This window comes from Gymnoscopelus braueri (assembly GCF_963280865.1).
Source record: "Gymnoscopelus braueri genome assembly, chromosome: 17".
Classification (NCBI taxonomy): Eukaryota; Metazoa; Chordata; class Actinopteri; order Myctophiformes; family Myctophidae; genus Gymnoscopelus; species Gymnoscopelus braueri.
This window is the reverse complement of record NC_137617.1, coordinates 12,020,009-12,045,985: the sequence shown is the minus strand read 5'-3', so window position 1 is coordinate 12,045,985 and position 25,977 is coordinate 12,020,009. Positions and strand designations below refer to the sequence as shown.

At 43.7% G+C, this 25,977-nt stretch overlaps 1 protein-coding gene across 2 annotated transcripts; it reads right to left on the bottom strand.

Annotated features, from left to right (window-relative positions):
• Positions 1–290: 290 nt before the first annotated feature.
• On the bottom strand, positions 291–25,767 carry LOC308105376 (synaptic vesicle membrane protein VAT-1 homolog). 2 transcript variants are annotated; one of them, XM_080456056.1, is made up of 8 exons: positions 25,336–25,767; positions 23,696–23,820; positions 21,140–21,328; positions 13,400–13,607; positions 8,119–8,289; positions 7,543–7,632; positions 6,968–7,206; positions 291–1,778 (listed from the first exon to the last, which is right to left on the bottom strand). In XM_080456056.1, exons 1-8 carry the CDS (start codon positions 25,433–25,435, stop codon positions 1,581–1,583), a joined length of 1,320 nt encoding a protein of 439 aa, XP_080312182.1. In that variant the 5' UTR covers positions 25,436–25,767; the 3' UTR covers positions 291–1,580. The 2 variants fall into 2 exon arrangements, with proteins under 2 accessions (XP_080312182.1, XP_080312183.1); XM_080456057.1 differs by having other exon boundaries at positions 1,656–1,778; positions 6,964–7,206.
• Between the last annotated feature and the right edge of the window lie 210 nt (positions 25,768–25,977).

The following is a 25,977-nucleotide window of genomic DNA, read 5'->3' as shown; positions in this document are numbered from 1 at the left end:
AAATGTAGACATAAATCACCTTACAATAGCTAAAGGATTAGGATTATGACAGCACCGCTTAAAAAGCATAAACTATAACGTGTGTTTGAAAGGAAAAAGTCAAGCATCAAGCCCAGTGTTTCTTTCCAGGAGGTTTGAACTATCTGCAGAATAATCCTCCAGGTTGAGATGCACTGTTTTAACTCATTCAGACCGGGAACGCATCTGTGTCATTTTAAGATTTCTATGGCTCAAAAATAAAAATAGCAGATATACAAGCTCATAGCGCGGCACTCTGTGCCACGCTATGAGCTTGTATATCTGCTATTTTTGAAAAAAGAAATGGTGAAAATGTGTGCAAAGCTTTGAAAATATATTTTTTAAACATTTGTAAAATATGTTGTTCCTGGTACCCCCAGAAGCAAATATTGGAGATACAAATGTTCACTTGAAAATATACATATTGAATGATTTGCACAAATTTTCACGATAAAAAAAAAAAAGCAGATCTACAAGCTCATAGTGCGGCACTCAGTGCCGTGCTAGCTGCTATTTTTGAATAGCCAAAGAAATCTAAAAATGACAGTCAGATGCTTTCCCGGTATAAATGGGTTAAAGCTGCTATCAATCACGCTGGTATTCAAAACGATTTAAGCAAGTAAATATTATCTAGCGGTTCAACAACAAGAGAAGGCTCTGAGATGCAAAAGTCATCCCGCCTTTATACGCTGTGCCAAATGGTTAAAGCGCCAGGTCAGGGTGACATCGTTTGAAAACAAATCGCCCCAAAAGTGTTTGACAGAACAAAGGAAGTCCAACTCTAATGCCTGAATAATACTTCATACTGCAATGCCCGCGTCTCACACAGTAAATTGTCAATCTACAAGGTCTATCTTGTAGATTGGCAATTTTCAGTTCAAGACATGATGCACAACTAAGTATTAATCATGCCTAAATTGTGACTCACTGTTGGCTTGGCGACAATGGGGGGAATCCAGGCCTTCAGCTTGGCACGTTTACAGTATGTGAGGAATAAATAACGATGACTGTAGATAATATGGAGCTTCACGAAAGTTCGGGCAGTCACAGCAGTCAAGCTGTTCCCCACGCACAGTCACCGTCCAGTCTCATTCACTAACAAGCTAACACATACTGTACGCCCTCAGGGTTCATTCTAGGCGTTCTTTTTAATTGGAACACCGCTCACTCTTCCTACTGCACACTCAGCATAGGTCACACCTCTTCTGCAGCTTGTCATTGATCAAACTCCCTCCACCTCCGTAAAACAGGAAGGTAGTACTGCAGCACATGACAAAACTAAAGCTATGCCGCCTCATCTTTACATAAATCTTTGAGTTGCGGGATGTTTGTGAATCTGGACCATCAGCACTGCTATTCTAAACGGATATCATCACATCAATATTTACGCTCACTATATTACTGACATATTGCACTACAAAATCCTCACATACATTCTGGAAAACACTGACGAATTTAAAGATGATAATTGCATCACGGTGAACTTGTTTTCATCAAACGGGTAAACAGTAGAGAAAGGCCATTACTGGAAAGTGCTTGAGCATACCACAACATAATTTACTTTAATTGTCTTTGGCGACTCCTTCTGTATCGACGACTTCTCTCTTTTCGACGACTTCTGCCACGGCCTCTGTCTCCTCTGGCTCAGGGTTGGATGCGGGGGCCGCCGCCACCACCTCCTCCTCCTTCTTGGGTTCGGGGAGGAGGAGCACTTTGCCGATGTTGTGGCGCTCCTGCATGCGCCTCATTGCATCAGCCACCTGGGAGGAGAGGGAGAGAGGAGACAGGCAGAAATAAAGGTCATCAACCAGGGTTCATGACCCAGCAGAGCAGTTTCCCAAACAATGGGTCAGGACCCAGTTTTGGGTGATGGACCCATTTTCATGGGTCGCGAGTAAATAACCCTACAAATTGCTTTTTTAAATTCTTATTTCAAAAGTAAAAAAAAACAATGATTTTTCAGAACAAACAAAAACAAAAAACTCAAACAATGTTTCATTTTCTTCCAATTTTAGTCGCTGACATTTACCAATTTCCACCCATGTGTGCTGTAGTCCCTGTCACTGCTAAGCTCCAGTGTTGGTCTGAGGAGGGTGTGTAGACAACCACCCTGTGTCCTCTCAGACACATGGAGTCACCAGCTGGGTTTTTTTCAACTGACAGTGGCCCCTTTCCCACCAAAAGAACTTTGGTTCTAGAACTGGTTCTGTTCTAGATTCTTGGAACCTTGGTGCTTTCACGGAAACCGGCCACGAACCGGCTTGCGTTTCCACCAGTTTTAAGCACCAGTTTTAGGTGCCCGCCTGTGGAGAAGGAGTCCCCAATTGCCCCGGGTTCGATTCCAAGCCTGGCCAGCAGCGGATATTATTTTGGGCGAAAAGCTATTTTAATGACGTCATGCGCACGGCACGCGCATTTTATTTTACCTTAAAAGTAGGAAACATAGGAAATGACTAGTTTTTAGCTTAGTTTGTCTTTTTAAACTAATATAAATAATTCACGGAATGCCTTGAATTATAGGAGCTGAAACAAGTAGGCCATCTTTCTGTTTTTCGAAGGTGGCTGAGGCATTGTATTGCGTGCAGATAGGATAGTGGCAGCAGCGGCTGTGTTGCTCACCGTGTAGCCTATAGATGCGAGGAGTGAGGATGCATTTGCACACTCACTTATAAACCTGTTATGCAAAGTAGCCATTTGGGTACTTGGCTGTGGCTCATGAATCGAGGTAGGTGGACGCGTTCTAGCCATAGAGTTAAGGTTCTAGCATGCACACGCGTGCACATACGTACCGTGCCGTACCTGTGCGTGCGCGTGAAAGAATATTGCCCCCACGCCGTGGTGTCGCGTGAAGCGACCAAAACAGCTCTGCTGGCCAACAATGTGTTGAATATGATCGGTCGAACTGTTCATTTCAGGGGCAAATTCAATCGACAATGGCAGATACCGTTTCCCTTTTCTTTTTTCGCTTGCTTTTGCCATTGTTTATATCACATCTGCATCTTCCAACCCGTAGAATAGTGACACGCCCACTTTGGTTCCCAGTTCAGGGCAAGAAAAACCAAGTGTTTTTTAGTTCCAGTTCCGAACCAACTTTTAGGGTTCTGAACCAATTCATTTTCAGTGGAAACACTCTAAACTGGTTAAAAAAAATAACCAAACCAGTTCAACCCCGATGGAAAAGAGGCCAGTGAGCCGTTTCACCAGGAGAGCGTAGCACAAAGCTTCATGCTCTCCCTCCCCGTTCCTCTCCCTGGTGAACAGGTGCCCTGACCAACCAGTAGGAGTTGCTATTTCAGCATCAAGTACACAATCCCCCTGCTGGCTTGGCTTGAATGGCCTCCCACCCATGATGCGACCGGCCAAGGCAAGCCGGGGGCACCGCTGCCGAGAACCGAACCCGCACCTCAGCGGTGGAGGGTGAGCATCACCCAGACAGCATTCAGCTTTCTTGACCATCTAAATAAAAAATTATAATAGTAACCCGTTTTCTCTGTAAGCTCATGGTTAAAAAAAACAACATCGGTGACTCACAGGCAGTGCTGTAGTCTAGGTTTGTTCAGACGGTATGCAATAATTATTCCCTCGCGCGAGTGTCGTGCACGCGCACATATACGCACGTGGTCACAGAATTAATTATTGTGGTTACATAGGGTGTACTATTGTTTTTCAACATCCCGGTTTGAGTATACTGCGTATACAGCGTATACTGGTACAACACACCACTGCTCACAGGTGAAGAATGAAGACAGATTTAAAAAGGGACAAATCACGTTGCAGAGGTCAGGGGTGGCACTGCAAACCGTCTGCTCTGTCATTGGCTTCCATCTCCTTGTGGGGCGGAGTGTTTTGCCAGCATGGTTGTTTGTACGGAGACAAGAGGCAGAGTAAGCCGATGAAGTAAGTGGGATTTATGAGAGATTTACTGTATGTCCGCAGGGATGTAGGCACAAGTTCACATCAATGTGGTTTATATTTCCATCCACGCCCCTGATGATTTACTATCATCCCCACAGGGGAAAGAAGTTATCCCACTCATAGATTTACACAGTAAAACCCTGTATTAATTAAACTCCAAAGAGCACTCAAATGGAACCAAATGGCCCCGTAAGGGTCCATTTGGTTCCATCCCTGAGTTTAACATGCCGCGAAAACAGCCCGTCACTGTTTTCGACACTGCGACAGTTATTGTCTGAAAATTACGCTATTCCTCGGGAATACAATGGAGCGGTTTCTATCAGCAGCATCTTTCTATGAATAATTCCACGTTTCACAGCTTGTAGGCTTCCTGTGTTTTGAATATAACATCGTTTATGTTTTTATGAATAAAATGTTTTCTCTGTTCCCCCACAAACGGCAGCTAGAATCTCGATGCTATTTATATTGGAACTCACATGCTGTATCAGAGAATGTAGGATATAAAGTGTGTGTCGACATCATGTAATAATAGCTGCCAGACAGCTCATGGACATCCACACAAAAGAGGTCCTTAACCCATTCGATCCGGGGACGCATCTGTGTCATTTTAAGATTTCTTTGGCTATTCAAAAATGGCAGATCTGCTAGATCTGCTATTTTTGAAAAATCTCGAGCATTTCTGCAAATTTAATATTTGTACAATATTTGGTTCCAGGGACTTCCAGAAGCAAAAATTTGATTTAATATTGTCTTTAAAAAAAGATATCTTCAAAGATTTGCACAAATGTTCATGATTTTTCAAAAATAGCAGATCTACAAGCTCATAGCACCGCACTTTGTGCCACACTATGAGCTTGTATATCTGCTACCTTTGCGTTCCCGGATTGAATGGGTTAACTCCTGTCTCCATCTGAGCCCATTGTAAGAGAGACACGTACTCCCTTGATGGCCGATGCCACGGCAACAATAACCTGTCACCTAGCAACAGGTGTTGAGAGGATCATCTAATCTGACGAGGAGACGGGAACCCGCAGGAAGTGAACACAGCAGAGAGAGAGAGTGAGAGAGAGAGACAGAGAGAGTGAGAGAGAGAGGGAGAGAGGGAGAGAGAGAGAGAGAGAGAGAGAGAGAACAGCAAAGGAAGGGTTACTCCAGAAGGGAGAAGTCAGTCCACTTCATTTAGCTTCATTTTGTGTTATTGAGACATATACTAAGGAAAGCTGAGAGGGAGACAGCGTAGGAGAGACAGACGGTAGGAAAGCTGAGAGGGAGACAGCGTAGGAGAGACAGACGGTAGGAAAGCTGAGAGGGAGACAGCGTAGGAGAGACAGACGGTAGGAAAGCTGAGAGGGAGACAGCGTAGGAGAGACAGACGGTAGGAAAGCTGAGAAGGAGACAGCGTAGGAGAGACAGACGGTAGGAAAGCTGAGAAGGAGACACACGTTATAGGAGAGACAGACAGTAGGAAAGCTGAAAAGGAGACAGCGTTATAGGAGAGACAGACGGTAGGAAAGCTGAGAAGGAGACAGCGTAGGAGAGACAGACGGTAGGAAAGCTGAGAAGGAGACAGCGTTATAGGAGAGACAGACAGTAGGAAAGCTGAGAGGCATACAGTGTAGGAAAATAAACATGCTCCGAAAATGCACGCGGCCCACTCATCCTGACCACTGTTACGTGGACAGATGGGTGGGCCCGTGAACGCTCGTGTTTGAGATTTTCAAGTGGGCACTGAGCCCAGAAAAGGCTGGGAGCCCCTGTACAATATTAACCCAATAAGACCTAAATCCTAACAGTTTTCTGAAAAACCGATGTCGCTTTATCAGTGGTGCTCAAACTTTTTCATGTCAAGAACCCTCAACATTATATGTATTTGGCCGCGGACCCCCATCTCAAAATATTTTGTTCCAGGGACCCCCAGAAGTAAATATTTAAGAAAAAAAGTTTGCTTGAAAAAATATATATATTCAAAGATATTGCACAAATGTCCAAGATTTTTCAAGAATAGCAGATCTACAAGCTAATAGCGTGGCACTCAGTGCCACGCTACGAGCTTGTATATCTTCTATTTTTGAATAGCCAAAGTGTACAATAATGGTTTAAGTGGTTAGACTTAAACCATCCCGGTCTTAATGGCTTAACACTGGCTCTCGGACAACAGAAGCTGTCAACAGTCACAGTGTGAACAGACAGATGTTTTTACTCCCGCAGCAGACGCTGTGCATCGCCTCGTGTTCACACCTCACTCTGTTCCTTGTCAACAACAATTAACGAGTCTGTCAGCCAGACGCCCACGAGCTGCGCCTAATGAGGAACAACAAAAACGCTTCTGTTAAAGGGCGACTTCACACATTTTCGACCTCTCTTCGTATAATTGGTCCTCGCTAATAGCTCACGATGAAAGGGTACCACCTTTGTCTGCTCTGTCTGTGTCTCAGAGGGCGGCTGTGGACAGTTCAGAAACCCGCCTACCAGTGACATGATCGAAGAGGAACCCAAGCTAATAGAAACTACAGGCTTTCTATTCCTGGAATGTTAGCATGCTATAATGGAAGCCATTGTTCCAGAGTTCATTAAAAAAAAGAGAAAAAATCTGGGGGAAAAATAAATAAACAAAGAATAATACCCTGCCTAACGTATTAGTATACAATAGGGTTAAAGAGGTGAAACTGATTGTGATGCTATATTAACCATTATTGCTGGGGATCCCCTAGAACCCCTTCAAGGACCACTGGGGGTCCCCTGGGCCCTACGTTGAGAACCACGAAACTATAGGGTCTAAGTGGTTATGTTAATCATCTTTTTTGAGTTTTTAATGTTTTTGAAGCTTATTTATGAAAATCCTGGTGGTTTTTAGCATTTCTCTAAAACATCATATGGATTTGTACCCCTAAGACCGCCCTCTCTGTGACAGCAGGTGTGTGACGTGACACGTGACGGGGGCTTAATTGATCAAACATTTATATTTCGGACCAAATTTGGATGTGTGAACTGGCACTTTAAAACGATGAAAAAGGGAAAGAAAACGCTCACTAACATCCTCAAAATGATAGGAGGAGTCGACGCGAGGTCTGATCTTCCCCTGGTTGTAGAGCCCCAGCAGGGTGTCCATGGTGGCGGTGATGAGCGGGACGTCGTCGAGGTAGCCCAGGTGGAAGCCGCACACCGCCTTGTTGGCCTGCATCAGCTTGAGGGTGGTGAGGGACAGCTGGTTGTACCAGGTCTTCGCCATGGCCAGCAGGCTCTTCTTCTGGCCCGTCACACAGTTAGCCGCACCTGGAGAGAGGAGAAGAGAAGAGATGGGAAGGAAAGGGGGGATGAGAGGAGAAGAAGAGATGAGAGAAGAGGAGCAGAGAGGAGAAGAAAGGAGAGAAGAGAAGAACGGAGAGGAGGAGAACCGAACTATAAAATTACTTTTATTATCAAAGAAGTCTCACACCAGTGCATGTCCTCCTGTCCACTGTGACTTGTGTTCCTTAAATGGAAAACTAACAAAATCACAAAACACGTGTCACAGAGTTGATCCAGGAGACAGCTTTAAAACCCAGGTTAAAATTGGATTTGGATTCGGGGAATGGATGGTCGTTTTCTGTATCTAAAATGGTTTCTTACCAAACACTATGAGTGTTCCCATTGGTTTCAACAGACTGTAGCCTTTTTGGGTGTCAGAGCCCCCGAGAGGATCCAGAACTACGTCCAACCCTGGAGAGATAATAGAAACAGAGAGATGAACCATTTACTGTAAGTTCAGTCAGGGTGACTGACTCACTCTGACCAAGGCATTGTTGCTGCAACGTGTAGGTGTATTTTCTATTCTTGGCACGCATTAGCCGCTTTTAAAAAGGCTTTTAAACTTTTCCACAAGAGTGCCTTGGTCTCTTCCCTTTTTTGCCCTTTCACCATATTTATTTACATTTCAATGTTAAATGTATTTTAATTTTATACTTATTATGGCATGATCATTCCTAGAATTACAATAAAAAAAAGAATATTTTTCATTTTCTATTTTGTTTTGTGTTGTGTATAATTCATTTTGTAACAATATTATTAGTATAAAACATCATTAAAAACCTGCATTTATTTTGTATTTATTTTCATCACAAATGGTGGCGCTTGCAGCAGTTTTAATTCCTGTAAACGGTGGACACATCCACCCCTCAGTCATAAATAAGATGTGTGTGACCTCACCTTTGGGGCTGATTTTGCGGATTTCTTCCACGTAATCTTTGGTGCGGTAGTCGATGGGGTGAGCGACCCCTCCCTGGACGATGGTCTCGTGTTTGGAGGCTGACGCAGTGCCGAAAACGGTCACGTCCCCCACGCTCTGACACAGCTGGGTGGCAGCGATCCCCACACCGCCTGAAGATGTACACAAGAAATGTACGTATGTACGGGACAGGTATGTTGTCGCTGATGCTTTAACCACTTTCAACCTGGCGTCCTTATTTCGGGTGTTATTATAGGCAGATTTACTTTTTTTATGTTACTATATAGTTGTTTGCCATTTTCACTATTCGTTGTATGGTTAAGCACATTCACCAAAAGTGCACTCACCTTCCTTCTGTCAACAAATCAGGTGAAACTTCAGTGTGTGTGTGAGTGTGAGTGTGTGTAAACGCGTGTTCGCACACACACATTTACTCTGTGTGTTTGTGAACAGGAAATATGAGGAAAAAGAGGCAGAGAGAGAAGAACTGACATCAAGCGCTGAAGTTGAACAGAAAGTTCAAGTCAAAAACACAAGGTCAAATAAAGTCTCCTCTGTGTGCTGATAAATCAAGCCGGTCTTCGTTATCTGGAAACACACACACACGCACAGTTCTAGCTGGCTGCTGCAGGCTACTGCCCATGGTCTACAACCACTTGTAAAACACCACATCTTGCCAAAGTAACCATGATGACCCCATCTAGGTTGTAATTTTACAATAGAACCGTGCATCTCTCACACACACAAGCGTGTTCACACATACGGATGTAACAGCACTTTCCTTCACACTCACAAAACAAGGTTCACATCCTGTTTCCCTTCCACACACACACACACACACACACACACACACACACACACACACACACACACACACACACACACACACACACACACACACACACACACACACACACACACACACACACACACACACACACACACACACACACACACACACACACACACACACACACACACACACACACACACACACACACACGATGAATCAAGGTCATAACTTGTATGACTGATAATAAGAACGCTGCAGTTTAAAAACACCTTATGCATCACATCAATTCAAACTCTACCATTTTGCAGATAACTATAATTACTTGAATTTATTTTGAGGTTAAAATAACCTAAAATTAATAACAGAAAATATGTTTTTGTTTTATTTTTTATTACGCATTAACCCATCCTAATACTTACTATGAGGAGTAGTAGTAGGCGCTATGGGGGCAGCACTCAGGGAGCAGTTGGGGTAGTGGTTCCCAAACATTTTAACTCAAGACCCAAAATATAAAGTCTCCCTGGGACTTCTTTAAACATTTTTGTTTTAATGTTTGAAATTCTGTTGACAAATGTTTTAATATTTTTTTCATTCATGAAAATGTTTATTTTGGAAAATCTTTTGAAATAATAATAATAATCTCATCTCACAACACAAATGGAGAGGTGTCCCTTTTGGAACCTCAACCTCTTAGGTACTACTCACGGCCAAAGCACTGCTCCACTTCTCTCCCAACTTGCTACAAAAATCGCTCATGCAAAAGTATAGAAGTACTTCTATTTTATTTTCCACCTTCACATGTGTCTCCTTTTATAATAATCATTAAGTGCTCTATATTTCATCTCGCAATTTACTTCCGGGTGTTCCGTTTTGAACAGCCAATCATCTGCGAGATAGTGAGCACGGAGAGGGAGAGAGAGAGAAAGAGAGGGGTGAGAGAGAGAGAGAGAGGGGTGAGAGAGAGAGAGCGCGAGATAAAGAGGGACGTGCAAGACAGCGACACAGACAGAGAGGGAGAGAGAGGGAGAGAGAGAGAGAGAGGGGTGAGAGAGAGAGTGAGGGAGGGAGGGGGAGAGAGAGAGACAAGGAGAGCATGTGTGTGTGTGTGTGTGTGTGTGTGTGTGTGTGTGTGTGTGTGTGTGTGTGTGTGTGAGAGAGCGCGAGAGAGGGAGGGAGGGAGAGAGAGAGAGAGAGAGAGAGAGAGAGAGAGAGAGAGAGAGAGAGAGAGGGAGGGAGAGAGAGGGAGGGAGAGAGAGGGAGAGAGAGAGAGAGGGAGGGGGAGAGAGAGAGAGGGAGGGGGAGGGGGAGAGAGAGAGGGAGGGGGAGGGAGAGAGAGAGGGAGGGGGAGGGGGAGAGAGAGGGAGGGGAAGGGGGAGAGAGAGAGACAAGGAGAGCATGTGTGTGTGTGTGTGTGTGTGTGTGTGTGTGTGTGAGAGAGCGCGAGAGAGAGAGGGAGAGAGAGAGGGAGAGAGAGAGGGAGGGAGTGGAGGGAGGGAGGGAGGGAGGGAGGGAGGGGGAGAGAGAGATGATGAAGGAACAACACACAGCTGTGCGCAATGACTGCACAGACAGACAGGAGAAGCACAGGCTGCACAGCTGATTTTCAGCGTTCGCTGTTGTGATAACTATTAAAGTTTCTAAAACGTTACTTTCAAGTGACGTTTATAGGGGGAAACATGATGAAAGCATTTGTTTTCGCATTGGTAGGTCAGGAAAAAAATTATAATACTATAATAAAATTAAAATTACATTAAAAATATATATCTTTTTTTTTAAACTACATTCAAATGGCAATTTTAGCATTCGATTTACAAAAGAGAGAGACACAGACACGGAGAGAAAAAAATACTCGGGGGTGGGGGGTGGGGGCACAACACGGCCGATCGATCTACACCAGACTTTTCATAGCGAGCGTATGCGTGGTGCGCACAGCGCGTTTGTTTAGATCCAAGTGATTATCAATGATACCGGCTACACCAGGCGCGCGGATACGCTGTTATATTATCTTATTAATTCATTCGAACTCTGTAGAACTTCTCCGTGTTGTGTGTGTGTGTGTGTGTGTGTGTGTGTGTGTGTGTGTGTGTGTGTGTGTGTGTGTGTGTGTGTGTGTGTGTGAGAGAGAGACACACACACTGCAGGCAAAGGGGCGGGGGGGCCGGGTGAAGTCAAGGCACAGACGGGTCGCCTATGTTGTTTACGGACAAAGGATGTTATGAGACAACAAAAATTAAACCTGCCTTAACAGTTGCGTGCATTAGCACACAATGAGGCTAAAGGAAACATTCTGTCTAAATCACTAAATCTCCAGTTTGCTAATTCACTACTTCTACTACTACTTCCCTATTTGAAACTTTCAATTTCTCTAAATATTATACACTTTCACGCCAGCCTACCCAGCCAGCACGCCCATTGCGTCCCATATGGTTTCAAGGTGGGCTAAACCATATGGGCCCCATGTCGGCAATGTCAGCGGGATCCACTGGGATGCCCATGATCCACTGGGATGCCCAACTGGGATGCCCATGTGGGATATAAGTGGGTTCTATCTGGGCCTTAGGTGGGTCCCACCTAGGCAATTCTATGTGGGACCAAGGTGGGTCCTAACTGGGTTGCCCATGTGGGCTATAGGTGGGTCCTACCTGGGCACTAGGTGGGCCACAACTAGGCAACTCTATGTGGGACTGAGGTGGGTCCTAACTGGGTTTGCCCATGTGGGCTTTAAGTGGGTACTACCTGGGCCCTAGGTGGGCCCCAATTTGGCAATTTATGTGGGGCTGACATGGGACCCATATGGTTTCAAGGTGGGCTGAACTATATGGGCCCACTTGGGCTTTCCCGTGTGGGCTATACGTGGGTTCTACCTGGGCCTTAGGTGGGCCCCACCTAGGAAATTATATGTGGGACCGAGGTGGGTCCCAACTGGGTTGCCGATGTGGGCTTTAGGTGGGTTCTACCTGGGCCCTAGGTGGAACCCAACTAGGCAATTTTATGTGGGACCGAACCTTATTGGACAGACAGGTGGACAAACACACAGGGACAGAGACAGAGGGGAGCACAGGACACTCAGTGTTGCCATGTCCTCTGATTATAAGCGAATTTGCCTTACTTTTCACCACAGTGTTGCCATGTCCCACAATTATAAACGACTTTGCCCTACTTTCACGCAATACTCTCGCTCACACTGTGAGGTGGCTGTAAGGTGGATCTGCGATGCGAAGTGTACGACGCGTCACGCTAGATGTGAGGGCCGCGCAGCGGCCCGAACTTCTAGTTAAAACAATGGAAACGAAAAAAGCAATATTTACCCACAACCCATAAAAATGGGTCCTGACCCCGCGTTTGGGAAGCGGACGTGTCTCAGTAGCCTCGCCCAGTGGCGGGACTTCGCTCTACATTAGAAGAGTTGGGAACGGTGGGCGTTGTCACATACTAATACAGCCCGAATACCCAATCTCAACACAGGCCTCAGTGGCTTGCCTCGTTAATCACTAGACTCCCAACCCACACCTCCAGGGTTTGACTCCCGCTGACGCCACTACTTTTTCCAATAACCACTACTTTTTTTCGCCGATAAAGTATAGTCTTGGACCGCGACGGAGGGGCGCAGTCTCAAGCGAACCTGAGCCACGAGAAGCACCACCAAGCACGCTAAAGCGCGCGAGTTGCCGTGCTGAACATTGCGAAGTTATACCGATAGGCACAGAATCGTAAATTATCGCCCTCCCCCTAGGCAATGCCAGCGTCAACATTTCTTTTCCACCACGGAGTACTACATGACTAGGGGCGAAGCAGGGAGCGTGTTTACTGAGATTGGAGGGGAAACACACATTCGCGTTTGGGAACCAGTGAGTTACGGGTTAAGTGTATTGCTCAGGGACACTAGAACAGGGCCGGGACGCGAACCAGAGACATTCTGTTTCCCAGGAGGCCACTCTATTGTCAAAGATATTTGATCAAGTAAACATTTTAAATGAACTAATGTAAGATTGAATTGCTTTTCTGTTCCCACGGTCTCAATTTGTGCTGTGAGACCCCACCCTGCTTTAGACGGCCTGGCACCTCATTTGCATTATTTTGCCATTGTGCTAAATTGATAAGTAAATTAGCTCGTCTGTGTTTTGGAGTGGCAGGAAGGGGGATGAGCTAAGTGTTTTATCTTATTGGGACAGAAGGTCTTTTTTGATGCTGTGGGAAGCGTTTTAAGTCACTTGTATATAACCTGTAACAAGTCAGTGTGTGACGGAGTTCAACTAGGCTGTCTTCCATACAATTCTGTTCTGCTGAAATTGTAAGTCTTGAAACTCCTTTTGATATCAAAATATAATCACTCATTCTTCTAAACTGTGACCTGTTGTCTTTGCCTTATTTTCTCCATCTTATTCTCCATCTTATTTCCCCATTCAGATTTGCATCCACACTATCTCACAGGGTCATGAGTATAGCGCTCAGGCCAAGCCTTACTGTACCTGCAGCCATGTGGATCAGAACGCTCCTGCCAGGCCGGAGGTTGGCCATCTCAAACAGCATCAGATAGGCTGTCAGGTAGTTGACGGGGAGGGCCGCGCCCTCCTCAAAGCTCATTGGCTCGGGCATGAGGAAGGTATTTTCCGCCGCCACCGCCACCACTTCCTGCCACATGCCGTCGTGGTTCAACACGATGACCCGGTCACCCACCTAAAAAGGGAAGGACAGTCAGCACGGAGACTTTTAACCACACGAACCCTCGTGTCTCTATTCTGGGTATATGCCATAATGGCATTCTGTGAAAATAGGCAAACGTTCGGCGAAAATAGCTGATCCACAAGTTCACAGCGTGAGTGCCGAGCTTGTACTGTAGATCGGCTATTTTTGGCGAAGAGATTCTGTGTACGGGGGAGGAGGGCAACAAGTACAGGTCCCTGGAAGTATACAGTACAGGGTTTAAGTATGACATGAAGCAAATACGTGAAAGAAGCTTCACATACTGTATATCAGGGGTCTTTGACGTTTTTCAGACCAAGGACCCCTTAGCTGAGAGAGAATGAAGCAGGGACACCTACTACCACATTGTATACAATTGTGTTGCAGATTAAACTTTTTCATAGATTTCATAGATGGCTTCATAGACTTGTTTGACAGCACTGTCATCAGTGTTGTGTGGATTCATGTTTTTTGTTTTACACATCTTTTCTATTAATGTTACATTCATGACATTTAACCAGTTAAACCCTCAATACGTAGTAAACATGACCTTTGGCTCTGTACTTGTTCTGCTTTTTCGTCCCTCTACACAAAGTCTCTTTGGGCAAAAATAGCTGATCTACAAGCTCACAACGTGTCACATCGTGCCGTGTTGTGAGCTTGTAGATCAGCTATATACTGCGAATGTTCGCCCATAATAGGGACGCTCGGGCTCGAGTGGTTAAAGTTCCTATTACACAAAGATTTGGCGGCCCCCCTGTAGTAACTCTGAGGACCCCCTAGGGGTCCCGGACCCCCTGTTGAAGACCCAGGCTGTATATGAAGAATTGGCCTTCATGGCGAGTTCTCACACACACACACACACACACACACACGATAGACACAACACAACAATAAAACAAATAAGAGTAATATAACATTAAAGAACAGCCTCACGGTCCAACGTTATAACTAGCAGAATATAGTACAGGTGTCTCAAATACATGTCACAAGTATTGCAAAGTGGATCACCAACGTTACGAGCAAGCAGCAGTGAGCAGTACAAGGACACCATAGTGCTCAAGAGACGTTCCAATCATCATAAAACACGGAACTGAAACTCAATCATGCGGTCAAGAGTTCATATTCAAACCTGCCCCGTTTAAGCGGAAGCAGCGCTCCACATAGTTCTCATACGAGTGTATGTGTAGTGCATCGCAAACTTATTTCAAGGACCCCCACAGTTTGGTATGAATCAGGCCACGGACCCTCATAACTTTGACAGTGTACAAATGGAATCAGTGCACTGTCAGAGTTACAAACCTTTAAGAGTGCATTTGGTTAACTATCAATCATTATGATGAGGACCACCCTGGAAGCCACTCAAGGACCCCTGGGGGTCCCCAGACCCCACTTTGAGAACTAATGATCTATTCTTTTAATGCTCTGCAGTTTAGGCCAATGATTCGTGATGTACTGTACAGTAATTAATGCATGGGAAAGTGAATGTGATTTCAAGCCTTCTACATGAAGCCTGTAGACACCGTTTAATCTTACTCCATGTTATTAATGTAGGTACAGCTGAACACGGTTCAGAAAGGGGTTGAGAACCAACGCCTCGTCTATATCCGATAGACACACTGCTGGACTAGCCCTGTGGAATTATGGGAAAACACAGCATGTTGGTGTGCGTTGATTCATCCTTAAGAGAAGTGGAGTCATAAACATAACACTGGAGTATGCCAAGAAGTGAAGGGCACAGGATATAAGGATCATCTGACCGTGCTTCCTGTTAAAACCACTTCCTATTGGACCATGACAACGCAGTACACACATCACACACACACGCACGCACACGCACACACACACAACATTGTTAGAGATGAATGTTAATGCATCTTTACTCCTTTTTTTTAAACAAAGCTGAAAATGTACACAGTACATAGAATTGCCTGTAAACAATTCACAGACAAAATGTCCTGCCACCTAGTCTCTCGAGCCAGACTGTTGGCTCAGACGAGTTTCAAATCCTTCCGCCTGAATAGAAGCACTTAAAATGAGAAGGGAGTAAGGCGGATGCCCCCAGCCCCCCCCCCCCCCCCCCCCCCCCCAATCAAATTATTCGAAGCTAGCTGCTTAGTAGAAATGAACATTGAAAAAGGTATTTTAAAGATATTCCATCCTATACATTGTTATACCTTTCAAGCTGGGAACGCCTCTGTGTCATTTTAGTTGTTGCTATATATCGCTGTTGTCAGGCAGAAACCTCTTATCTCCATATTCTAACCTTTTGTGTTTTTTTTTCGTAAATTAGCGTCATACATGATCATACTACAGCGTCACACAAAAGCATCAAAAGTAGCAGATCCACAAGCTCGAAACGCGGCACGGCGCGTTTTGAGCTTGTAGATCTGCTACTTTTGCTATTTTTTTTATGTGAATCCTGAAAAGTCAAATTTTTGGACATATGAGGTTTCCACCCGACTGAGACGATATATAGCAATATACAGTATATATATTTTTCTGAAAACTAAGAATCAGCCTCAGGTCTAAATGAGTTCAAATACACTGTATTTTCATGAATGGAAATGAGGGAACAGATGACAGCTTCCGTTCACAGCATTAGTATGACAGACTCTATGTAGCAGATCTCTATCTCCCACAAAGTCAGTTTGGAATTTACATCAGCTCCTTCCCAAACCTGTTTATCCCATCCTCCGAAACCCATATGATTGTGGAATAGTTGTCCGGTTTGAGAGACTACATGCCATCCATCTCCTGTGGACACATGAACAATGAACTATATTTCCCAATGTACTAGCAACAACTACAAAAAAAAAAGGTCTATCTACTGCTGCTCTGACAAGGTCATGGACAAGACACAGCTTTGACTGTGTTGGGTCCTCACACCGGAGAGGAATTGGATAGAACGTGTGTGTCAACTCGGATCAACATTCCAGGATGGACGGGCGGCGGCTATTTTTAAGTGCAGTGCTGCGCTCGGTTCTGTAAAGTATAAAGTGACTCATCATATGGCAAAGCCTCCCAAATGCATGTATAATGAATGGTTAATAGATGGCAGTCTTTTACAAACTGCCACTGTCGTGAAAGGTCACTGTTGAATATGTCAAAAGTAAAAAAGGTCAAAGCGTTTGTTTCCGGTTTCCTACTGGTGCATTGAAAGAAAGAGATAAGGCCTCTGTTCTTTACTTAAACATTTGAATCCTTAAAGTACCGCACATTTTTAAATACCTGAGAAAATGTACTTAGTTACTTTCCGCCAGTGCGTATGGAAGTCATTAGCTTGTCATGTTTGTTGTTTCCTAGCGGTCCCACTCGCTCTCCACCGCTGCTACTGTTGTTGTTGCCGTGGTTTTAGTGGCCATCTGGTCCATTCCAAAGTATATACAGTAGGCGTTGGAATGGACCGCTCTTCCTCTCCAAGGATGGGATCATATGGGTTTCGGAGGATGGGATAAACAGGTTTGGGAAGGAGCAGATGTAAATTCCAAACTGACGTTGTGGGAGATAGAGGATATGCAACTATTTCTACATAAGGAAACCACACACACATAGCCTGGCGTAGCCAGACTATATCACTGCGTGGATATGAGTCTGGTGCTTCCATAAGGACGTTTTTTTTCCCAAGGGGCGGGATCAAAACAATGGCCCTCGACGCAATTGGTTAGACCTACAACCAACTACCAATTACAGTCTCCCATATTCGAATACTGGGCCCTGATTGGTCACACACGTCTTCTGGAGCAGGAAATGGATTCTCTATGGAGCGGTGCCAGACCCAAATCGCAGAGTGCAATTTTTCTTTGCACTTGCAGATTGGTCTGGTCCCAGGCTAACACACACACACACACACACACACACACACAGCTGTGATGGAAAGCTGGCTGATGAGGTAGATAAAGGTCAGACCCATATATCAGACAAATAGCTCTCCTCCTCAGATGTGAGAGAAGCTGAAGGCCTTCTGGGCTCACAACATGTTTATACATTTTAGTTTCAGGGCTGTAACTATCGATTATGTTCATAGCGATTTGTCTATTGATTGCTTTTTCGTTTAATTGAATAATTGAGAAGCACATTTTTTTTAATATTCAATCAATTATTTCATAACATTAACGATCTTATATATATATATATTTTTAATAATCTATTAAATCGATTAGTTCTATTAACTGTTGCACCCCTAATTTGTTATGTTTAATATTGGGGCGTTTGTGATAAAGGTCCATGAACTTCCTGTCTGCCCATACATCTCAAACGTCACATTCGCCTGTTTGTAACGCCAATGAACAGCCTCCGAAAATAGCCGATCTACAAGCTCACAACATGTTGCTAGATGCGGCTCTTTTCGCAGAAACTTCGCCTATTATGACATGGCCGAAATAGGGACGCTATGGGTTCAAGTGATTAACAGCCTTCAGCTCAGCTGCCCCACGACTGAGCAATTCACTCCCTGACCACCTGAGAGCTCCACAGTCTGTTGATGCTTTTAAGAGAGGACTAAAGACTTTCCTTTTTAACAAAGCATTCATTTAGATAACTTGGTTTTACCCCCTAGGTCTAGGTTTTACCCCCATGTGATTTTAAATTGTTCTTGGACTCTTCTTTAGATCTGTTTTTTTTTTTGTGCAAATGTTTTTATTCTGTACAGTAGGCCTTCGAGATGCGTTTCAAATGTGCTATATAAATTAAATGCAGTGGTGTAAAGTAACTAAGTACATTTACTCAAGTACTGTATTTAAAATGTTCAGTGCTTTTACTTCTACTCCACTACATCTCAGAGGCAAATACTCTACTTTTACTCCACTACAATTATTTTAAAACTTTAGTTACTAGTTACTTTGTAGATTTTGATTATTAATACAAAACATACATTAACCACTTCAACCCCTATATACATTTCGGCCATTTGAAAATAGCCGATCTACAAGCTCACAATGCGTCGCATTGTGAGCTTGTAGATCTGCATTTTCAGAAGATTTTTATACATTTGAAAACTTGTGTAATGGGACATTCTGCATAACGAGTACTTTCTACTTTTGGTACTTTAAGTGCATTTTGATACCAATACTTTTGTACTTTTAATCAAGTAAATTTTGAATTCCAGACTTTTACTTGTACAGAGTATTTCTACATTGCAGTATTGATACTTTTACTTAAGTAAAATAATGAAGTACTTTTTCCACCACTGATTAAATGTATTATTGTCTCCGCCAGGCCGGAAGGCATGGCGAGAGAGTATGTTTTTCCCCCTGTCCGTCCGTGTGTCCGTGTGTCCGTCCGTCTGTGACCAGCTAATCTCCGGCACCGCTGGCTTGATCGCAGCGAAACTGTGCACACACACTCCCTGGATGCCAATTCAGAACCTCTGCCCCAAATATTACTCATGGGCCTTTTATAGCGCCACCAGGAGGCCGATTTGTGCAAAACATATTTTTTGACAGTACTCCTTTTTGTCCAAAAATCACGCAAATCAGTACACAGTATCTCTAAAGTCATTAAACGAAACGGGTCTTTCAGATTTTTCATATTCCATCCTGATTGGCTAAAAACGTCGGGAGTGCTCCGCTTTCAACAAAATGCCTCAAATCATGAACACAGCATGCGATTTCCGTGAAATTTTAGCTATAACAGGCTGATTCGTGTTTTTACCTATAACTGCACCAATGTGTGTAAAACTTGAGCTTGCCCTAGAGGTCAAGGAAAAACCTTTGCCCTGCATTTTTCACTTCTGCCTTTTATAGCACCACCAGGAGGCCGACTTATGTAAAACACATTATTTTATACTACTCCTTCCAATTTTATCCAAATGTCATGCAAATCGGTACACATGATCTCTATAGTCACGTGATCAAGACGGATGTGTTTGATTTTTCATAGTCTATCCTGATTGGCTAAGATTGACATCTAAAGTTTGCATTATTGGCTTGTTTTGAACACAATTCTGCAAATCATGAGCGCACCGTCCGATTGCGGTCAAACTTGGCATGCACATTCACACTATGTTGAGGAACAAATACCACCCTTTTAACATTGGCCTGTTATAGCGCCACCAGCAGGTCTAATTTAGCAAAACAAATGTTTTTAACATGCCTCAAATCATGAATGCAGTCAGTGTCCGATTGTCGTGCACGGCGTAAGAAGAAATGGCACCCTTTTCACATTGGCCTATTATAGCGCCACCAGGAGGCCACAATAGCCTACCTGACCTGGCGGAGACCTGTGCTCCGAGAAGCACTTTTTCTAGTTAATATTATTATTATTAGAATACTGTGTCAGAGTCTGAGTAGTTGTGACAAAGTTATGAGTTACTGTAAATTCTGACAGCCTGAGGGACAGAGGCGGACTTACAGACAGGTGGACAGGAAGATAAAGTGCACTTTAATGGTAAACCAATAAGCATTATGCTACGTTAACGCTTCTACAGCGGTCTCAGGGGACACTTGACAAACTGATGATGGGAGCTCTGTGTGGTCTAGGCTGTAGGATCCACTTACAACCATCGGCACTTAAGAGCAGAGTTGAAAAGTTCATGATTTGTTGCCATGTGATCTAGAAATCCAGGCAGCTCTCACAAGTAACAGCATTATGAGTCTGAGACCAGCTTATAAAACTTTCATCACATGTCTATCTACTCTTTCTCTTATAGGCCTACAAAGGCCAACATAATCCTCACTCAATAGTGTCCACTGTCTAATAAAGCAATAATGTATGAAGAACCTAAACACAAATCATGGCCCACGTCTTGTTTAAGATGCCATTTCTCAAATCTTAAAAGTTGCAATCCATAATTGATATGTCCTACCCGGAATTTGAACCGACTCTAGGGTCTAATTTTCGCAATGGAAGAGTAGGGAGACCACTTCCAACCACTGTAGGTGCTAGTTCTGCACCTTTAGTAGTTTAAAGTGAAGACTGGGAGTACTTTAGACCTGGAACACCTAGAGGATATGCAACTATTTCTACATAAGGACACACACACACACACACACACACACACACACACACACACACACACACACACACACACACACACACACACACACACACACACACACACACACACACACACACACACACACACACACACACACACACACGATGAGGTAGATACGTAAAGGTCAGACCCGTGTATCAGACAAATAGTTATACCTTTCAAGCCGGGAACACCTCTGTGTGTAGTTGTTGCTATATACAGTATATAGCATTGGTTCTCAAAGTGGGGTCCGGGGACCCCACTTTGAGCAAAAGCAAAAATACTTAACATACTGTAGCATCATCCATTTGGCTATTCAAAAATAGCAGATGAACAAGCTCGCAGCACGGCACTAAGTGAGCTTGTAAGTCTGCTATTTTTTAAAAGATATAAAAAAAAAATCTAAACTTTTTTACATCAATCTTTTCTTCAGGGGGTCCCTGGCATAAAACCTATTTAGATGGGGGGGGGGGGGTCGGCGGCCAAATACATATCAATTTGGGGGGGTCCTTGACATGAAAGTCGACAACGTCAACACCGAACGTCTCACCTTCCTGTGCGTGACGTCGGGGTGCACCTCCTCCACCACCCCAGCGCCCTCCATGCCCATGACGACGGGCGGGGAGGGGAGCAGCTCGTCCAGACCCTGTCGGCCCATCAGGTCGGCGAAGTTCAGCCCACAGGCCTTCATCCTGACCAGCACCTGGCCACTCTGCACCGCCGGCTTTCCCCTCTTCACCTGCAGTGGTGGAAAGCAAACAGGGCAACATTTTACACTCAAGTACTGCACTTAATCCATTAAGACCAGGAAAGGATCTGTGTCATTTTAAGATTTATTTGGCTATTCAAAAACAGCAGATATACAAGCTCATAGCGCGGCACAGAGTGCCGCGTTACGAGCTTGTAGATCTGCTATTTTTTGAGACATCATGGAAAATGTGTGCAAATCTTTGGAAAAACAAATATTATAATAATAGTATATATAATTAAATGTTTTAAAGCGAACATTTTAAACTCCGATCTGTGCTTCTGGGGGGTCCCTGGAACAACATGTTTTGAGATGGGGGTCCGTGGCCAAATACATACATCATTTTGGGGGTCCTTGACATGGAAAAGTTGGAGCACCACTGATATAGCAACATACTGTTAGGATTTAGAACATGTACATCATTTTTAGATAATGTATTTGGCCGCGGACCCCCATCTCAAAATGTTTTGTTCCAGGGACCCCCCAGAAGCAAAGATTTGAGTTACAAATGTTGGTTTTAAAAATATATATATTCAAAGATTTGCCCAAATTTTCAAGATTTTTCAAAAATACCAGATCTACAAGCTCATAGCACGTATCTGCTATTTTTGAATAGCCAAAGAAATCTTAAAATGACACATTTTTAGATTGAATGGGTTAAACCCTATATATATGGTTGACCCGACCGGAGTCTCACAGGGCTCTATACTAGTGTCTTCTCTGTTTTCTGTTATTGTGGGGAAAACTTTAGCTGAAAATTGCCGATCGACAAGCTCTGCGACACGTTGTGAGCTTGTCGATCGGCTATTTTAATACGGATGCTGGGGTTCAAGCGGCTAAGTAGAATTTTGAGGTACTTTTTCACTTTACTTGAGTATGGTCACCTTTCAGTTTTTTTTACACTTCTACTCCACCACGTCTCAGAGGCAAATATTGGAGATTTTACTACACTACAATTATTTGAAAACTTTAGTTATAAGTTACTTTGCATATTTAGATTATCATTACAAAACATACATTAACCAATTAACTCATTCAGTGCCAATGACGTCGCAGACGTCACGTTTTTCATAAGCCCAGAGTGCCAATGACGTCTGAGACGTCTTTTTTTTTTTTTTTTTAAAGGTTCAGAACCCAAGATATGATGATTTGAAGATTTGCTGCTCCATTCACTTCTTGTTTAACTTCTTACTGAAAAGGCTGTATCTCGGCTCCAAAGCACTTTTTTTTTACAATGTATTTTTGGCCTTGGCACAGGGGTGATATAGCCAGAAATATTTTTGGCACTGAATGAGTTAAGAGCTATTTTTTAACTTTGTCTATTAAAAAATAGCCGGTCTGCAAGCTGAGGTTGTAGGTCGCCTATCTTTGAAAAAAACAACTGTGAAATGGGCCATTCATAGTTGGTACTGTATGTATATTTTGATGCCAATACTTGTGGACTTTTATACTTGTGATTCCTCCCCACACACATTTCTGTGTTGTCACTGCTGTTGTATCCTACCGACTCGCCTGCCAGTGAGGAGCCCCCACTGGGAGGACGTAGCGCCTTCGTCCGACTCCTCCCGCCAAGCACTCCCCGCTGACAGGTGCCGCCCCAGCCCGCAGGAGTACATGCAATGACAAATATCACCCTCCCCGGCCCGGCTTCCCTCCCCCGAACACAAGCCAAATGTGTTTTGCATATACGCCCGACTAAGCCGGTTGCACCACGGTTAGGCTGCACCAACGCTCCTGATTTCGTGTATAGAGGGGCGGGTGTATAGAGGCGCAGAGAGATTGCGCCTGATCCCATTGGTTCACCGATCTGTCCGTCAACCCCCGCCCCGTTAACGCAACATTACAAGCGACGCCCACTGCACTCTGGTTGGTTGGGGAAATGAAACACTTCCTATACCGGGTACACCGACGCGTTCCTCCAGGCTTTTATTTTTTAGCAAAACTAAACAATAAAAGTCTGGAGATCGAGGCTACACCACGGTGGATTCAAACTTGTTTTACTCAGGGAAAGCTCAGTTTTAATAGCCTTTTACTTGTAACAGTGCATTTCTAAATTGTGGTGTTGCTACTTAAATCATTAAAACAGGGAAAGCATCTGTGTCATTTTAGATTTTAGCATTGGCAATTCAAAAATAGCAGACATCTGCTATTTTTGATAAATCTTGAAAGTGTTTTTTTTAAAGGGGTCCCGACTCCCTGGCACAAAACATTTTCAGATGCTGGTCTGCGGCCAAATGCCTACCATATATAAATTTGGGGGTCCATGGCACGAAAAACTACGGATTAAGAAGGCATTTGTAGAAATCGTCCTCAGGGTTACGTAAAAACAATCTGAGTATTTCTTCCACCTCTGCTCACCTGCAGCTTGACTTTATCGTAGCCCCCGTGGCCCGTCAGAACCAGCGCCCGGTACGTGAAAACATCCTCCTCTTCTACCTTCTGCTCCTCTTCCTCCTTCTCCACGGGGGTGCTTGTGGATGGACCTGGACCATATGGACAAAATCTAATGTTACAATATTCTTTGACCAAATACCACAATATCGATATTGTGATGATAATAATGTGACGATAATATTACATTTCTTTCAATTTGTTCCAAAAGGTGTCAAAAATATACATAGCAGAGCTAAAAGCAGCTCAACACGTCCCATCATAACGCAATTGGCTATAATCATAATTTAGATTATTTGAACATTTTTGAAAGTATAAAAATAAGGCTTAAAGGTGGGTACGTGATATTTTTTTTTGTTGAAAATAAACCCTAACCCTTTTTTCGAAGGTTAAATCACTATATTCTGATAGTAATCATTGATATGGAGTGTTTGTTCAGTAACAGGGGTCTCCCCATCTAATTTTGTAGTTCCAATCGTGTCTGCTAATTTCACTTCTTTAATCTGTATCCTGACTGAGTTCTCTATCCTGATTGGATAAAATTGATATCCCAAACCTGAAAATGCATTTTCTGTTTAATAAGGAGCTGGAGAGACATGGATCACTCCTGTTACTGAACAAACACTCTATGAGTACTATCAGAATAGAGCTATTTAACACTTATTTCAATCAAAGAAAATAACTTACCCTACCTTTAAGTGATTAAAACCAGAAAGGGACAATTAACACAGTTATGTCACACTATGATATTATGGCATCTAAAATCTCAGACGATATTCTAATCTCATCTCACATCATCAGGGGTCATCAATGTGCCCGTACACTTGTCTGTGGCAAGACTTGGCCTTGACTGTGGCACATTTTAGATTTTTCGTTTTATACATAACATTATTATCTTATTTTGATCATAAGATCCAATTACTGAATATCTCCATCTCCAGGTTTTCCTCAGAATATGTATGACACTGATTTACTATGACACATTAGGAGTCCACTAGTACAGTGGTTCTTTAACATTTTTATTTTCAAGGACCCTCTAGCCCCAAGCAACTCTTAGATCCTATTTTTAATGTCTGGAATCTAGAGTTGCAATACCAACCCTGGACAGCCCCATACATGCAAACAGAAAAACAGGTGGGTTTTTGTGAAACAAACATTTTGCAGATAGAAAAGAGGAAGAATTCATAATTCAATCTTTCGGTACAGCTGCAATGTTGGTGAGTTTAACGTCGTTTAATACAATCAGATCGGACTTTTCTGTTTGGATGTAGGCCTATGGGCTGTCAAGGGTTGGTATTTCAACTCTAGATTCCAAATATTAAAAATAGTATCTAAGAGTTGCTTGGGGCTAAGGACCCCCATAACTCCATATACTGAGAGTGTACAAATGGAACCAAATGGTCCATTTGGTTCCATTTGTATACTCTCAGTAACAGACCCGTAAAGGTCATTTTAAGGCTGTGTGTTTCTGGTAATATAGCCTACTTTCCCACTCATTTGTATGTCATGGCAAAAATAGAATTTTGACAAAAAATGTCCACCACAAGCCAGCATGGCAATGACCCCAGATCATGATATAATATCGATGTCTCGCCCAGCAGCCCTACTTGTGGATGTGGTGGCCCCTGACAGAGGGGCTTCCTCTGGTGCTGTCTCCTCCTGCCGGGTCTGCAGCTGTTGCTCCTGAGCCTCTTCTTCTCCTGACATGATGCTGCTGCTGACGATGAAGATGAAGATGGAAAACCACTAGATTCCTTCTAGTCTACAATTACAATAGCAGATCGAGCTGTACGCACCGGAAAATCCTTGGTGAAAACACACTAGAATTGGTACTAAAACGCACGTAAATGTTTTGAATAAAAATAAATAAATAAATATATACGGTCTTAAAGTTTGGTGTATAACTTCTTAACGCGATCAATCGTTTTTATAACCCTGCTGTGATGTTAAGTTAATGTAAAGTAAACGAGGTTTCTTTTGTTTTAAACGGATGGGTTGGGTTTGTTGTGCGTCTGACTCTGTGAGGCTCTCTGGTCTAAAAGAACCGAAACCGTTGGCTGGCAGTTGCTGTGTGAGAGCAGAGAGATGTGGAGGAGAGAGACAAGACACGGAGACTGGATCAGTGGCGTGTGTTACACTGACATCGGTGACCTATCTAACAGTGGTGGGAAAAGTATCCGTGGGTGGGCTCTGTGACCGGCGCCGTTGCGTCAAGCGACCCCTAGAGTCACAATATTCCATAGGTCACT